The sequence below is a fragment of the Raphanus sativus genome, chromosome 8 (assembly GCF_000801105.2).
Source record: "Raphanus sativus cultivar WK10039 chromosome 8, ASM80110v3, whole genome shotgun sequence".
NCBI classification, from domain to species: Eukaryota; Viridiplantae; Streptophyta; class Magnoliopsida; order Brassicales; family Brassicaceae; genus Raphanus; species Raphanus sativus.
Window position 1 is genome coordinate 12,454,326 of NC_079518.1, and position 16,501 is coordinate 12,470,826.

The 16,501-nt window shown below is 35.7% G+C and overlaps 3 protein-coding genes and 1 long non-coding RNA gene across 4 annotated transcripts; 2 read left to right on the forward strand and 2 right to left on the reverse strand.

Moving 5' to 3' along the window:
* Window positions 1-1,655: 1,655 nt before the first annotated feature.
* LOC108818828 (berberine bridge enzyme-like 19) lies at window positions 1,656-3,481 on the reverse strand. The gene has a single exon (XM_018591762.2). The coding sequence runs from the start codon at window positions 3,418-3,420 to the stop codon at window positions 1,825-1,827; it is 1,596 nt and encodes a 531-aa protein (XP_018447264.2). The 5' UTR covers window positions 3,421-3,481; the 3' UTR covers window positions 1,656-1,824.
* A 1,085-nt stretch (window positions 3,482-4,566) lies between these two features.
* Window positions 4,567-6,103, reverse strand: LOC130498889 (uncharacterized). Its single transcript, XR_008937912.1, has 2 exons — window positions 5,268-6,103; window positions 4,567-4,906 (listed from the first exon to the last, which is right to left on the reverse strand). It is a non-coding gene; the product is annotated as an uncharacterized LOC130498889 (long non-coding RNA).
* Window positions 6,104-10,881: 4,778 nt separating this feature from the next.
* On the forward strand, window positions 10,882-11,760 carry LOC108821787 (calcium-binding protein CML42-like). Its single transcript, XM_018594785.2, has one exon. The coding sequence runs from the start codon at window positions 11,035-11,037 to the stop codon at window positions 11,590-11,592; it is 558 nt and encodes a 185-aa protein (XP_018450287.1). The 5' UTR covers window positions 10,882-11,034; the 3' UTR covers window positions 11,593-11,760.
* Window positions 11,761-12,930: 1,170 nt separating this feature from the next.
* On the forward strand, window positions 12,931-15,571 carry LOC108821375 (probable UDP-arabinose 4-epimerase 3). Its single transcript, XM_018594412.2, has 9 exons — window positions 12,931-13,128; window positions 13,578-13,653; window positions 13,763-13,887; window positions 14,003-14,116; window positions 14,199-14,306; window positions 14,405-14,496; window positions 14,587-14,728; window positions 14,808-14,902; window positions 14,980-15,571. The coding sequence occupies exons 2-9, from the start codon at window positions 13,596-13,598 to the stop codon at window positions 15,479-15,481; spliced, it is 1,236 nt and encodes a 411-aa protein (XP_018449914.1). The 5' UTR covers window positions 12,931-13,128; window positions 13,578-13,595; the 3' UTR covers window positions 15,482-15,571.
* Window positions 15,572-16,501: the final 930 nt, after the last annotated feature.

Sequence of the window (16,501 nt, forward strand, 5' to 3'; positions counted from 1 at the left end):
TGGTTGAGTGAATCTTTAGGTTCACTCTAGGGGTGAACCTAAGAATAAGTCAAACTAATTATTTTCTGGAAAGAGTGCATGGTCTTCTAAAGTGATGATTGTTTCCTTGGTTTTTAGATTTTATTTTGTCTGTCCACAAGTTAATTGTAAGAGCGTTGCAGCTTTTTATCAAAACCGTTAATTAAAGAAATTTCAGCTTCTGGTTCTTCACGCTTGACCTGAAAAGAGGAAAGAAGGAAATTAAGTCTAGGGTTGATGGGAAGCAATGGCTGTCCAAAAAAATTAAAACAAAAACAAGCACATGGGTTCACCTCAACATCATGTATTGCCCTTCTTGACTATTGTCAAATTATTCTCACTAATAATTTTTCGTCTAGCTTGGTAGTTGTACCTATGTATTGCCATTGATTAACAAGCTTGCTCATGCTTGTACTTAGGAAACGAGTTACATTCTCAGGAATCTTATCAAGCTTGAACTACTTAGCAAGCTTAAGTCAATCTCTACCACAAGACTTAGATCAGAAAGATCAAAAAGGAGAAACTTCAAAACAAAACAAAAAAGTCAAAATTAGATTTGAGTAGATGTAAAGTTCCCATGGTAACCAAATGAAATCAGTATGGAATTTACCCAAAAACGGTCTAAACTAGGTCAGAAACTAACTACTGGTCAAGTATTGTTTAACTTTCACCACATAGTAAGAATCAGCCAAAAAAAACCATATCTGTATGTTTATTTCGTTTAAGGTAAGATGACAACGTGAACACCTGGCCGTGACCTATCAGGTTCCACAAAGTAATACACTTCCCAACAGCAATGTTACATAAAATAGCTGTTGAAGTTTTCGAAGAGATACATATACATTATCAGTTATCTAGAAGTACATAGATGTTGATGCTAAGATATCTAAACTACATAAGATTAGATGGAAAAATATCTAAACCAGCTTCTCACTAACACTTCATTCTTTGTGTTTCTGACAAAAAAGTCTCGAATCTTTTAAACTCTCGCAACTTCAGATATTTTGGATGTAAATACCATTAGTCAACAATTCAGAACAAAGCAAAAATAGTCTTAATTTTCTAGAAGATATGTAAGACCATAGTTGCAACTAGGGTGGCTCCTACGGCTTGTGACCATCTCAGATAATTCTCAGTCACCACTGTTCCCTTTGTAGCTGCGCTAAAAGCGGGTCTAAAAGTCGCTAAAAGCGGATCTAAAAGTCAACACTCTGATTTATTAGACAATATTGCAGGTCACAAGAGAACATTTTCCAGAAACACCGTTAAGTACTCCAAACCAAAGACTAAATGTCCACAATTTTCGCCATTAATTTCAAAGGCAATTCGCTAAAAAAATCAACAATCAACCTGTTTCGAATTTGATTTTCATCACCAGAAAAATTGTCTTATTACTTTTCTCTCAGATATACGACCAATCTAGGCAGACTTTATTGCACAGTTCCACGAAACAGAGTAACCATGCACATATACCAAAAACATACATTCTATATTTTGCTTCACCAAAGCATTACAATAAGGTAAAACTAATCTTTATATCAAATGGTGTTATTGCAGAGTTCCATGAAACAGTGTAACCATAAAATATACAATATCCAAAAACATACATTCTATATTGCTTCTCCAAAGCGCTACACTAAAGTAAAACCAATCTTTATTATCAAATGATGTTATTGTAGAGTTCCCCATGAAACAGAGGAACCATAAAACATACAATATCCAGAAACATACATTCTATACTGCTTCACCAAAGCATTACATTAAAGTAAACCAATCTTTACATCAAATGGTAAATAGTATATCTTATTATGCCTTACTTGGCAAGGTAGGTATACTCTGTTCATTCCTGAAGAAGTTCCCGGGATCAACCGCGGTTTTAATCTTGACTAATCGATCAAAGTTCTGACCAAAATACATCCTTCCATACACCTCTCCTTCCGCATAACTATTCGGGCCGTGATCGTTCACCCCGATGTCAACATCTCTGTAGTTCAAGTAAGCACGTCTAGGGTTTTTGCTCACAAACCCGGTCATGAAACTGTGAAGCACCCTAGACTGATTCAAGAAACCTTTCTCTATCTCCGGAGACGACTCTTGCCAGTTAACAGAGTATTGAATCTTGTAAAGCATCTTCCTGTGTGGTAACGGCGTCGCATCCTCCGCGATCTCCGCCATTCTCCCGCCGTAAGGATTGAAAACGAGCCCTACCCTCCCTACCTCGATCATCTTCTTGAAGAGAGACTCAATCCCATCTCTAGGAATCTCAGTCGCGACGTAGTCAGACTTCCTCTTTAAGAACCTAGAGGAATCAAGATTCCGATCAAGAAACACTTTAGGATCAATCACAGTTGCGTTAAGGCGATTGTCCCACCACAGAGCAGACTGATACCAAGTCATCTCCGTGCAGTTCTCCTTCTTCAACGCCAGTTCAGGAAGCTCCTTGCCTAGCAAGGAAACGACGTCGTCTGCTCTGCCTAAGAACAGAGCCACCGCAGTGGCTCTCACGGTCTGCACCCCGTTCCTCGTCACGGGCTGAAGCAGCATCCTCAAGAACAGGTTCTTGTCGGTTTTCGGACCTACGGATTGCCATTTATGAACCATGTCGACAGCTCCGGACTCTATAAACTGCTCCACTCGGAAAACGGTAACGATGGACGGTACAGGGACAAGCTTGACCTTGTAACCCAAAACGACGCCGAAGCTCCCTCCTCCTCCGCCGGAGATCGCCCAGAAAAGATCTTCACCCATTGACTTCCGGTCAAGAATCCGACCGTTGAGGTCAACGATCTTTGCGTCGATCAAGTTATCAACCGTCAAACCGAACTTCCTCAACATGTTACCGTACCCGCCGCCGCTTAAGTGACCACCGACACCAACCGTCGGACAAACTCCGGCGGGGAATCCATGGACTTTGCTTTTCTCCCAGATACGGTAATAAACCTCGCCGAGAGTGGCTCCGGCGGAGATCCACGCCGACTGACCGGCGATATCGACGGTTACCTTGCGGAGGTTCGACAAGTCGAGGACGAAGAAGGGTTTGTCCGAGATGTACGAGAGACCGTCGTAGTCGTGGCCGCCGCTTCGGATTTTGAAGACGAAGTTTAAGGGCTTTGCGCAGAGGACGGCGGCGCTGACGTGGCTATCGGAGCGAGGGGTGATGATGAGTGTGGGTTTGGGAGTAGAGGAAGTGTTGAATCTCGCATTGCGGATGTAGGCGCGGAGGACGGAGGAGTAAGATGAGTTGGTCTGAGAGAAGACGTTTTTGGCTTGTGAGGTTTTTGTCTTGTCCGAGAAACATTTGAGGAATGAGTTGTAGACAGGATTGGAAGGTTGAGAGAAAGAGCAGAGAGGTAAAGAGAGGAAGAGGAGGAAGAAGACAAAGATGGGTCGTGTCTTGATCATTGTGTAATACTAATGGAGATCCTTATTGGGTCTCGTGTTGTCTTTGTTCTGTGCTAACTTATCCGGTTTATTTATAAGCTCTGAGAGATGATGAGTTCATGAAGGCTTTGAAGTGTTTTGACTTTATTTTAAGCAAAAAGCAAAAATAATTATTTATACTCTACCAATAAATGTTGAAAAAAAAATATGTTACTGAATTACTATTTGTTTAAAGTTTTTGAAGATAGTGAATCTAGAAATGGTGCATTTATAACAAAAAGTTAGTACTTTCAGTTTTACATATGATTAATTTTTTTTTATTATTTTAATTATACAGAAATTTCTTTTACAATATAGTTGGAATATGAAGAAAAAAATGTGTGTTTAACGCGTTTTTAGTTAGAAGTTTACAAGTGACAATAAAATATCTCAGGAGACTTTTAATCATTGATTCAAATGATAAAACTTTGAATATTGGGAGAATAATAATCTTAAGTATTCAATATTCATCATTAACGTCACCATCTTTTTGTTACAAACTATACTATTATAATCAGTAAATTATGTTTTTTTGTAGTATCAAACGTCAATCAAAATGAAACTAAAAAACATATGCTAAAGCATTGACCATAATGAACAAGATAAGTTACAAATATAGATAGAGATAAACTAGAAAGCATACATAATTTTGTAAGACATTGTTGTCGAAGACGTTCCATACCCATAATCAAAAAGAGATGTAGCTTTGTTTTAAAGTCAATGGTCAACGCCGGTAGTATAATCCAATTGGGTTTGTGAGACTGTGGAGGAATATAAAAGTTTAAAGCGAAGAGTTTTCTTTGAAAAGAAAAAAGAGGAGACTTTTTACACCACGTAGATATAGGCATCCGTTAGAGCAAGTCCAACGGGGATCTTTAGCAAAAAAATCCTTAGGAATAAATTAATATAATAAAGTGTGAGATCAGCTAAACTTAAAAACTTGGAATTTTTGTCAAAATAATTTTTAGTTAAAGATCAGGCTTGTTAGAGCATCTGCAATGGTGAGATTCACCATGGAATTCTTAGCTTATAATACTAATTTTTTTTTAATTTTTTTCTCTTGAATAGTTAAGGATCCTAAACCAAATGGTATGTACAATGGTGAGATCCACCATGGAGTCCTTAAGCTATTCTCATTGTCTATGTCCATTGCATATCTTTGATTCAGTTCTTCCAAAGTCTACCAAGCTAATAGATGAAATGAATAGACGGAACATATGTACAAAGAAAAAAAAAGGGTTATCTTCTAGCTGCTTGCAGTACTCGTTCCATGTTGGCATGTCTCTGTCAAGAGAGCGTACAACCTGTTCTTCAGCCTCAAGCCAAAAAGCTCGCCTTGTTCTTAACCTAAACGTGGATCTGATAGCTTCTTTGATGGCTTCAGCTGTACCATCGATCCCAACTCTTCTTGTATAGTCTCCATACTTCATTGTTATGATCTTCCCCACAAACGGCTGACCATCATCCCCTGCTACATAACATGACACCATGAAACCAGACAAAAACACAAGTGGGAACCATAAATCAAGCTACACTACTAATGTAAGAGGCTAGAGAACTAAACTAACTAGCTACCCAACTGTTAACTCATTGCAAAGACTGATTCAAAGCATGTGAGATTAGTACCTTCACCGGATGCAAAGGAAAGGCCTGCATCTTCTAATGTAAGCGGCTAGAGACTAAACTAACTGGATAACCGAAACTAAACTAGCCAAGAAAGACAAGACAACATCAGCTTCACACTATCAGCAAAGGGTAAACAAAACAGAAACCTAACGATCCATTCTATTCTTCTAAAACACACAAAAACAAGCAAAAAAAGTTGCAACCTTTATCAGGAAACTGCAAAAAGGAATCAACTTTAGAAGGCGTAGCTTTGGAGATTCAGACAAGATTGGCTCTTCGAGAACACGAGTCTGATGAGGTCAATTGATTGAAATCCCATCAGGAAAGGCACACTCTTTGTGTATCTCAACATCTTCAGAACAGATCTCATCTCCACTCATTGACTCTCTCCGTCTCCTCCTCCGATTCTTCATCTTCTTCTTCTTCTACTTCTTCGTGCTTGAAGAATTTGAGAAACGGCTCGAGAATCTCGTCGTCGTCTGCTTTCTTCTTCTTCCCACGCTCATTCTCCTCGTCCTCCTCGTCTTGTTTCGATGCAGGATTAGGCTTGTTCTGTAGCTCAAGCTCTTCCTCCTCCTCCACCCCGATTCCTCCGTTTTGCACATCGGAAACGCAAAATCTCCGAACGGCGAAATCGCGAAGCTTTCTCCGGTGATTTGAAGTAGACGTCACCGGAGCTGCGAATCGGGGAAGTGAAGAGAGACTTGGATGTTGGCTGAATGATCAAGAATCGGAGGAGGAGATTGAGAGAGATCGAGGGAGGAGAGAGTTTGCCGACAAAACCAAACTCAAAACATCACCTGTCCAATAACCCGTTGCCACCTGTCTTAAGGATCAAGTCCTTAAACCTCTTACAGAATGACTGATCTGATGAAATCCTTAGATTATTTAGTTTTTATAATATAAATCTATTCAACTCAGCATATAAAAACACGCTAAGGATCAGCGTCGGACTTCCGTTGCACCTGCTCTTATTGTGCGTGGGTCTTACCGCCACATGAAATCCCACGATAAAAAAAAAATTTAAAAACCGACTTCGGTTATCGAACCCAGAAATACAACATTAGACATGCTTTTAGTACATTAATACGAACAACTAAATCAGGGGTGGACCCAACAAAGGTTGGGGTGTGGCAAGTGCCATATACTAATAAGAGTTATTCTTGGGTTCACCCCTAGAGTGAACCTAGAGGTTCACCCAACCAATAGAAATCACTCATTTCACAATTGATATCTTTTAAAAAATGAAACAAAATATTATCAATTAATATACTATGTCTTTAAAATAAATAAAATAAAAACAAATAAAAATAATAATAGTTACAAAAAATGATTTATAAAAAAAAATATTTTTAACATTATAAACAAAAATAAACCCTAAACCCTAAATCATAAACCCTAAACCCTTGAGTATACCCTAAACCCTTGGGGTATACGCTAAACCCTTGGATAATCTTAAACTCTAAATCCTAAACTCTAGTACTGTATATGCAAAAAAAATAGATATTTTAACGCCATCATCTAAATACTAAACCCTAAATCCTAAACTGTAAACCTTAAACCCTTGGGTAAAACATAAACACTTGGATAATCCTAAATTTTAAATCAAAAACATTAAACACTAAAACAATAAATCTTAAAAATACTAAACCCTTAATATTAATCTCTAAACTCTTTTTAGGATTAAAGATTTGGTATTTTTAAGATTTAGTGTTTAATGTTTTTAATTTAGAGTTTAGAGTTTAGGGTTTAGTGTTTTGATGACGGAGTTAAAATATTTTTAATTTTTATGTATATATTACTATTTTTATTTATTTTTAACATTTTTTATTTTAAAAATATAATATAACTTGATAATATTTTATTTCTTTTTTCAAAAAATATCAATTGTGAAATGAATGATTCTTATTGGTTGGGTGAACCTCTAGATTCACTCTAGGGGTGAATCCAAGAATAATTCTACTAATAATGTAAGTGCTTTGTGTAAAATCATAAACATACATAAACGTTTAGCTCTTTTGGCTTAATAAGATTAACTGTGCCCCACCCACTTTTGGCTTAATAATGTTAGTGCTTAAATTAATTGTATATTTGTTCTTTGATTTTTGAAAAATTATTAATCACTTCTTTAATTTTTTTTATGTTACATAGTAGTAGCACATACCTAAAACTATAGTAGTTTTCTTTTCTATTTTACTTTAATATTGGTTATTTACCAAATAAGAATTATAACTTATTTAAATATTACTCTAACAAATTTTTTATTAAGTTTATTTTTCAATATTTAGCTGGAAATAAAAACAAAATGAATAAATATTTGAAGGAAATTATCATTTGCAATATATAATTTAATAATACTACTAAAACGAATATCTGAATTTTTTTTAAAAAATAGTTTATTTGACACATTTAAGAAAAGATGTAAAATTTAATAACTTAAAAATATATTAAAATTTAGTTTCCTAAATTATCTATATATATGACAAAAATATATATATTTTTTTTTTTTTATATAAATATATCATTTTTATATATATGTACCCCATAAAAAAAAAATTCTAGATCCGCCCCTGACTGAAGCTGAAGTTGAGTATGTAAGGATTGAACTTATGTGAATAAATCTTCGCTACAATCTTCTGCAAAAAAGAATCATGCTTATTCGACCATTTCTCTCTCTTATCCCTTATCCTCTCCCTTCTCTCTAACCAAAGTTAGCCGCCTAGGGTTTCCGTCATTCCCGGTGGCCGCCGTGTCCCTTTAGGCGGTCGCCGGAGCCTTTCCTCTCTCTTTTCTGCTCTGTTTCCCCTGTTTCCTGCGTATTCTCCTCTCTCCCTTCCTATTTCTCTTTCTCGGCAGAGGCTGAGTTCTACCGGGATTTTCTTTGGTTTCCAGATCCGGCGGTTTCTTTGGCGTATCAGAGATGTGTACGGCGATGTGATGAGGTTAGAGGACGGCTTCTTCCTCGTTGTCTCGGTTCTCTGACTTCCTTAGAAATCTCTGACCAGAGAGATTTTCATCTTCTCGGCTGGATCTCTTCGAGTCTGGCGGTGTGAGAGTCTTCGAACAACCCCCTTAGTGTTCGTCTCTGGCGGATGTTCTGGTGGTGTTAGATCCTGTGGTCCGTGGATCTCGGGTTTATTCCGCTCTTCTTCGAGTTCTTCTGGGGTCTACAGAAGAAGCGCGTTTGGTCTTCTCCAGGGTTGGTTGTCGGCTTGCCTTGTAGCAGACTATTGTGGTGGCGCGTGTGGGTGTTGTGGTCCCTTGCTGTGTCAAGTCATATTGGCGCGTGAGATTAGTCCCTTCGCCCCGAAGTCTGAGTGGGTTCGACGGTGTGGCGCTCTTCACTGCGGGCTCTCTCTCTTGTGTTTATCTTGCAGTGGCAGTGGCTGGAGTAAGAATGACTTTGTTCCTCTGTTTGAAGCTTGGTTTCAGTTGGGCTATCGGCTTAATTCCTTGTTTGAAGGTTGTCTATTCCGGAGAGGTGTGCCCTTCCAATCTCAGTGCTCTATATGGGTCTTGGGTTAAAGGGATGTAAACGGTCCCGGTTAGGTGAGTTGGAGGCAGCAATCTTCAGCAAACCTCTCCGAACGACGGCATCGTTGGTTGCGGACTCCTTCTCGTGCTGCCGGTTAGGTGATTTTGGATAAGCTTGCGAGTCCGAGATTGTGATTCCTTTGCGGTTGTTTGATGTGTGGGTGGCTCAGAAGCTGTAGGCGCTGTGTGTTTCAAGGTTTGAGGGCGCCTTTCTCTCCAGTTTGCTCGCGGCAACTGCGTTTGTCCCGTGCCTCTCTTGCTTCTCCTTGGATCCATCACTGCTTCATTGGAGCTCGGTTTCAACTTGGTCCTATGTTGTTCTTGTTTAGTGTCATTGTTGCTGTTAGATTCTCTGTTTAGATTTATTTTCTGCATTCTGCTACTAGTTTCTCTTTGTATCTTCTGTAAAAAATTGAAAAGCTTGGTATAATACTTAACATTTTACCAAAAAAAAAAAAAAAGAATCATGCTTATTCGCTTTAACTTGCTACTTTTCGACAAAAAAAACTGAGGACTCTGTTTGCCAAAAAAAAAAAAACTGAGGACTCTAAATCATTTTATTTCTCTTTCTGCATATTTTCCTTTGTAGCAACAAAAAACAATCATGTGAATGGGTCGAGATATTGACTAGATAGACATTTTGAAATGTAAATTAAGAATTTTCAGCAACCATCAAAATCAGAGATGAATTGCATTAATTTGTCTGACTATTACTAATATGAATTACATTGTTAGTTGTAGTTTTGCACACTCGTTTTATTTTCTTCTTTATAAAAAAGTATAAAAGTTTAAATTGTAACCAAAATATAACGTTTGTTTTCATCAAAAAAAATATATAACGCTTGCCACTAATTTTCATAAGATTATTGTTTTTAATGTCAATATTTAAGATAGGAAAGCAATTTATTTTCTGGTTCATATTAAAAATCTAATACTATTGTTTGATATAAAATAAACTAGAGAAATGGCAGTCTTTATACATAACTTATTCCATAATTAAGTGAATACAATAAATCTCACACTATGGTGTTTTAGTTGATAAACTATTTTGGATTTTGACACTATGCTTAAAAAGTTAATAGTTAAGAGATAAAAATGATATGACCTCTAAATTATTAAAAACAAAATTTCATCAAAATTCTGACAATTATCTATAGTCTCCAAAATCTCAGGTCATAATATTTTGTTTGAGAATATATGATATTTGGAATATATGAAAATGAGATGTATAATCACATTTTATTGACAATTCTAACATAAAACCGGAATATCACATATATGCAGACCATGTCACATGTTTAGGATGAAACACGTCAAACATAAACCATGTAATAATTCTAAGAAGTTTCAATTGAATTTAATATAATGAAATATGATAGAACTGAATAATACCCTCCAATATTAAACTGATATATATGACAACAAATAATGACTTGATATTTTGATTGTTATGTTATGTTGTATTGCAAAAGTTGAAAATGAGAGGGCTCTTATTTGTGCGGCTTACACTGAGTAACGTAACTAACGTTGCATGCGTTCACGAATTCCTTTAATGATAACGTGTTTTTCTTCGTTTTCCGTTTACTTCTTCTAGGCCGAGAAGGCGAAAGTAACATTTGTATATATTTTTCTGCATTCAAAATTTTTATTTTCATTTCTAAATAGTTTTAGCCGGTTCTAAAACTATTATTTTATGTTATACATCATTTCAAACCAATGATCTTGATTTTTTTCCAAGAGGAACTAAGGTATGTGTTGATCAAAAGAAAAAAGGAACTAAGGTATGTATTCTTTAAATGATTTAGCAATCTGATTTTTTTACTCTCCAATCTTTATTTTCTAGAAAAAACACATGTACCAAAAAAAACCCTGCTCTCTCTCAAAATGTTCAAAGAAAGAACAAAGAACAACCTTTTTTATATATATAAAATAACTGATTTGTAGCCCTTTGAGGAGAGATTCAGTCTTTCAAGGTATTCAGGTTAAACTGAGCTATATGCCACATTGATTTCTTGTCTCTAGATTGGCTTGTTTCTCTCTAAATTTTGGTGTCTCATGACTTTTTAATGATGTGAGAATTTGCAGATACTAGATAATGAAATTGGCAGAAATGACATTCGTAAATGGGCTTTAATGGGCTTAAGATGTATTAGCTTCATAGTTTTGTGTGTTCTCTCAATCCGATCCGACCCGAACGCATTCAAACGGGTCAAAAACTCAAAAGCTTCTTTTTATTTCCGCATTAATGCGAAGTGAATTACTCCTGTCCTTAAATGAGTTTAATGTTCGTACATGTCTGGACAGACACAGTCAATGCCGACAAAAACGGATCACTTCCCCCATTTGTTTCTTTTCTATAATTAGACTCCAATCGTTCTTTATCTCAGATTATAATTTCCATAACGAAGCAGTCGAAGGAAGAAAAAGAAGAAGACAATGGATAACAAAGGCGAGAAGAGCAAGAAAGTTACGAGTAAATCGCCATCCTTCAGCCTACGAAGCCCAAGCTTGAACGCTCTTCGTCTCCAACGCATCTTCGACTTATTCGATCACAACGGCGACGGTTTCATCACCCTCGAGGAGCTAAGCCAAGCTCTCTCTCGTCTCGGCCTCAACGCCAATCTCTCCGACCTCAAGTCCACCGTCGAGTCCTACATCCAGCCTGGAAACACCGGTCTCAACTTCGAAGACTTCTCCTCTCTCCACAAGACGCTCGACGATTGTTTCTTCGCCGGAGATGACGATGATTTGGCCTCTCCAGCCGCAGCTGACGAATCTGATCTCGCGGAGGCGTTTAAGGTGTTTGATGAGAACGGTGATGGGTTCATCTGCGCTAGGGAGTTGCAGGCGGTTTTGAAGAAGCTAGGGTTGCCTGAAGGAGGTGAGATGGAGAGAGTAGAGAGGATGATTATTTCTGTTGACCGGAACAAGGATGGTCGCGTCGACTTTTTTGAGTTCAAGAACATGATGCGCACCGTGAAACAAATTTCATGAACAAATTTCTCATCTTCTCGATTTATATTCATCAAAACAAATTTATCACAAGATTATTAATTAATATTTTTAAAAAAAATTATCTATGTAAAATACTATCAAGTTTCAGATAGATTTATCTATGTAATGATCTTTAATAAAGTGTCCACGTGGATTCTGTTTTCTTATTTAACTTTTTTCCAGAAAGAAAAGAAACCAGTAATAATAAGAATAAAGAAATATGTAAAATCAACGGTTTACGTGAATTACTATTGCACTTAAGTTATTTGATGTAGCGGAAGCTTCTGGGGATAAAATTAGATGCGTTTATTCCAAGAATACACGAATCTAGGGTTTGTGAATACTCTTCACAGTGCTTAATTAAAAGCTCTTAGGGTTTGTGAATACTCTTCACAGTGCTTAATTAAAAGCTCTTAAAGGTTGTGAATACCATTCACAGTGGTTTATCAAAACCTCTTTAGGGTTTGAGAATACTTCTTCTCAGTGGTTTATCAAAACCTCTTCTGAAAAACTCATTTATTAATCAAATCATAAACTGAATACAAAGTTAAGTCTAGACGGCTATATATAAGAAAGCCATAAAAACCTTAAAACCCTAAATAATAAAGATAATTATCTAAACTAATTAATAAAACCAATAATAAGATATTTGGAATTATAAAGTACTATACTGCTATGATATCAATTCTGTATGTAAAGCAAAGTCATATATAACATATATTAGAAAAAAATTGTCTAGGATCGAATCGTTGGCTAATCACGTTAGATGGTTAGGCAGTCGCTACAACTAGACAGCAAAAAAAATAGTATTTGATTACAATAAACATAAAATGAGGATTGTAACACAAGAAAACAGTATTTGATTACAATAAACATAAAATGAGGATTGTAACCAACTTATAACAATAACTGCAATCGCATCATAACTAATCACCTCATTCAGTTATTCCTGAAATTAACAGAACAAAAACTCTTCTGTGTATAGTGTAGAGTGTAGACATATGAGTTTCATTCTCATCTAAAACATGACTGAAAATAAAAATTTCATTTTCATTCTCATTCTCATGTTTCAGTTGTGAAACTAAAGTTTTGAAATTCCGTCAGAGCTAGATGTTATGTCGTATTTTATATTGACGAATGACGAGTTATTCACTTGGTGTAATGAAACAGGTTAACGTAACAAAAAGTATTAATTTTTGTTAGCTATAAAAAGACCTCATATAACTTTGATTTATTTACTACAAAACTCCTCAACTTTAAGTTATTTTTCTGAAAAGATCTCTCTACAACAAGACTCGGTCAACATGTCAATGTTGTGCTTTCATTTTGCATTGCACGTTTCTTTCTTTCTCTTCTTCTTCCACCCGATTCTCCCTACTTTCTCTCTCTGAGTCTCTCTTACGTTCTCCTGCCTTCTTCGTCTCTCTATCTCTCACTCCCTTCCTTAATAACATTGGACATCTCGTCTTTTTAACCCGTAATTCATATCAATTCTTCTTCTATCTTCCTCTCAATCCATTTCTCATAAATTCTCAGGTACTCGGGTTTCCTTCTCATGCGTAATTTCTGAGATGAGTTTTTTCTTTCATTATACAACGAAACTCTGATAAAACACGATGACTCTCTCTCCCTAATAAGAACTTTACTCTTTCCAGTTAACATTTAGATTAATATTATAATTAAACTCGTCACATAATAAGTTGATCTTATTTCCCATAAAATGTATTCAACTTTTGCCTGTCTTAAGCCAATCTTCAAAAAGAAAAACTTTTGCCTGTCTTTATCTTTGTTTTTCATTCTTTCATTCAGGTCCCACTTCCAACAAAATAGTATTTTTCTTCCCTCCTATGATCTGTTAATATATTATTTCCTTTTTTTACTCCAGATGAGCTTCATATTTGCTGGCTATTGAGTTAGTTTTATGGAGTTTTTTTTTGTCTCAATACTAAGAACATAACACTTTTGTTGTGCTTTTTAAACTTCAGATTCTTCTTAATCTCAAAATGCTAAGTTTCTCTAGAACCAGAAGTCCAGGGAGAAATACAAGCCCTCTTGCAGGAGGTTGGTCTTGGATCAACCTATCATTTTTTTTAACATTATTGAAAGACTTTCCGATAAATGTATAGAGATATATAACAATCTTTTTAAAATTTTTTTTTTTAAATTTCAGGGATGAATTATTTGGAACCTAAAAGAAAGAGCAATGTAATGGGAAGGGTTATATTGTTAGTTTCTCTTACAGCTCTATGCATTACAGTGCTCAAGAACGCACCTAGTTTCACATCACCAACCGCTGTAAGTAACTTCCACAAACTAATTTGCTAGAATCTTTGATATGTTACTCTTTTCTTATGTGTGTATACATTTCTCCTGAATCTATTTGTATATGTAATTTTGTTGTTCTTCACAGTTCTCTCGCAGCCAGGAAGGAGTGACACATGTATTAGTCACTGGTGGCGCTGGATATATCGGTTCACATGCTGCATTGAGGCTCCTAAAGGATTCCTACCGCGTAACCATTGTGGTAAATTTTCTTTCATTCTTTGTATTTGGCAGTCCATTGGATAAGTATTCAAACAGCAACACTCCTTTTTTCTTGAAAACAGGACAATCTTTCTCGCGGGAATCTTGGTGCTGTCAAGGTTCTACAGGGGTTGTTCCCAGAAGCCGGGAGGCTTCAGTTCATTTATGCTGACTTAGGAGATGCCAAAGCTGTAATCCTTCACATTTCCTAAGATTCTTCTGAGCATTTTTTTGTGATATCTTGTATGAAGTAGGGTTTTGTTTTCTTAACTGCTACATTACATTTCAGGTCGATAAAATCTTCTCAGAGAACGCGTTTGATGCTGTTATGCATTTTGCTGCAGTAGCTTATGTTGGAGAGAGCACTCTAGATCCTCTAAAGTACAACTTCTTGCCATGTCTTGTAGTTCTTTGTGCCTAATCTCAAGTAAAGTTACTGATAAAAAATTTATCTGTTTTTCTGTTATGTAGGTATTACCACAACATTACATCAAACACATTAGTAGTTCTTGAAGCTGTTGCTAGACATAAAGTGAAGAAGTTTATATATTCAAGCACATGTGCCACTTATGGAGAGCCTGACAAGATGCCTATCATTGAAGTTACTCCTCAGGTACTTCAAACAGTTTCTTAGAAAACCCTCTCATGCGCATGACCATGTCTCATCAAATATGAAAATTATCGGTTTTCAGGTCCCTATTAACCCTTACGGAAAAGCTAAGAAGATGGCTGAAGATATGATCCTTGATTTCTCCAAGAACTCTGACATGGCCGTCATGATCCTAAGGTCAGTGTTCTGTTTTACTGATTTTGAGCTGCTTTCAACAACTAACAATGTCTGATCAACTTTTACGACTTTCACAGATACTTTAATGTGATCGGTTCAGACCCTGAAGGTAGACTAGGAGAAGCTCCAAAACCAGAGCTACGTGAACACGGACGTATATCAGGTGCTTGTTTTGATGCAGCTCGTGGTGTGATTCCAGGCCTTCAGGTCAAAGGAACAGACTACAAAACAGGAGATGGAACATGTGTTCGTGACTACATTGACGTTACTGACCTCGTTGATGCTCACGTGAAGGCTCTTGAGAAAGCTAAGCCGAGAAATGTTGGAATCTACAATGTAGGAACTGGAAAAGGAAGATCGGTTAAGGAGTTTGTGGAAGCTTGTAAGAAAGCGACAGGAGTAGATATACAAGTAGACTTTTTGCCTCGACGACCTGGAGATTATGCAGAGGTTTACAGTGATCCATCAAAGATTTTGAGAGATCTTAATTGGTCTGCTCGTTTCACTAATCTTCAAGAGAGTCTTGAAGTTGCATGGAAGTGGCAAAAGGCTCATCCTCATGGATATGCTTCTTCTTGAAAGACCAGAACAACGAAATAAGTGTTTAGTTTAATCATTTTGCATTTTTGAGAGAATAGCTTATATATATATTAAAGGAATTGATTTACTACAGACTTACAATTCAATAGTTAATTATTGTTATTTAAATACTACAATTCAAAAATAAATCAACAATTTATTATAAAGGGATGACATAGTATTTCAATTTTCTTAAAAAGTTTGCATTTTTTTAATGCAGACTCTTTTAAGAACGGTCAAAGACCATTTGCATCAATAGTCTTTAAACTAGAGTAACTCACTAAAATAATAAACTTTTACTAGTGATATTTTCGAGGAGTTTTTCCAAAAACTACTCAAAACAAAAAAAAATCAAATGTAAAATTAATCTATGATTTTTTTTTGAAATTTTCATTTACTTTATCTCTTTTAAAAATTCAGTAATCATTCACGAAAATACAATTTTTTCGAAAATACTTGTCTTATTCAATTATCGCATCTTTTTCTTTTATGTATATATCTTTGTCATTATTATCAACACACTTACTCAAAACAACCAATTCCAAACTCTAAATACACCTAAAAATGAACATTTATATCTTTATATTCTTATTTTTTATACACAAACCATTTTCTTTTTATTTTTTCTCTTATTTCATCCTAAAATTCCAAATTTTTAATTTCAAAATTTGTAAACTTATTAGAATTAATCAGATTCATGATTCTTTGTGAAGATAACTTTCATTAAGAAGTGATGTGTGCTTGAAAAAACTAAACATAAAATTTATTGGACCTAAAAATGATTTTTTCTAAACCTGTTTGCCAAGAAAACTTTCATAGAATTTTTCTCGTCGGATAAGATTTCTGATCAGTACATATTTTAATTTTACAATTGACTTTTATGTGTGTGTTTTAGAGATAATTTCTCTAAAAATCTTCAAACTTTTTCTGTCAACAAAATAAAATCGAGAATTTAAAAATAATCATGTTAATTTTGTAATTGATAGAATTCTGTGAAAATTTTGACTTTCTATAAAAAAA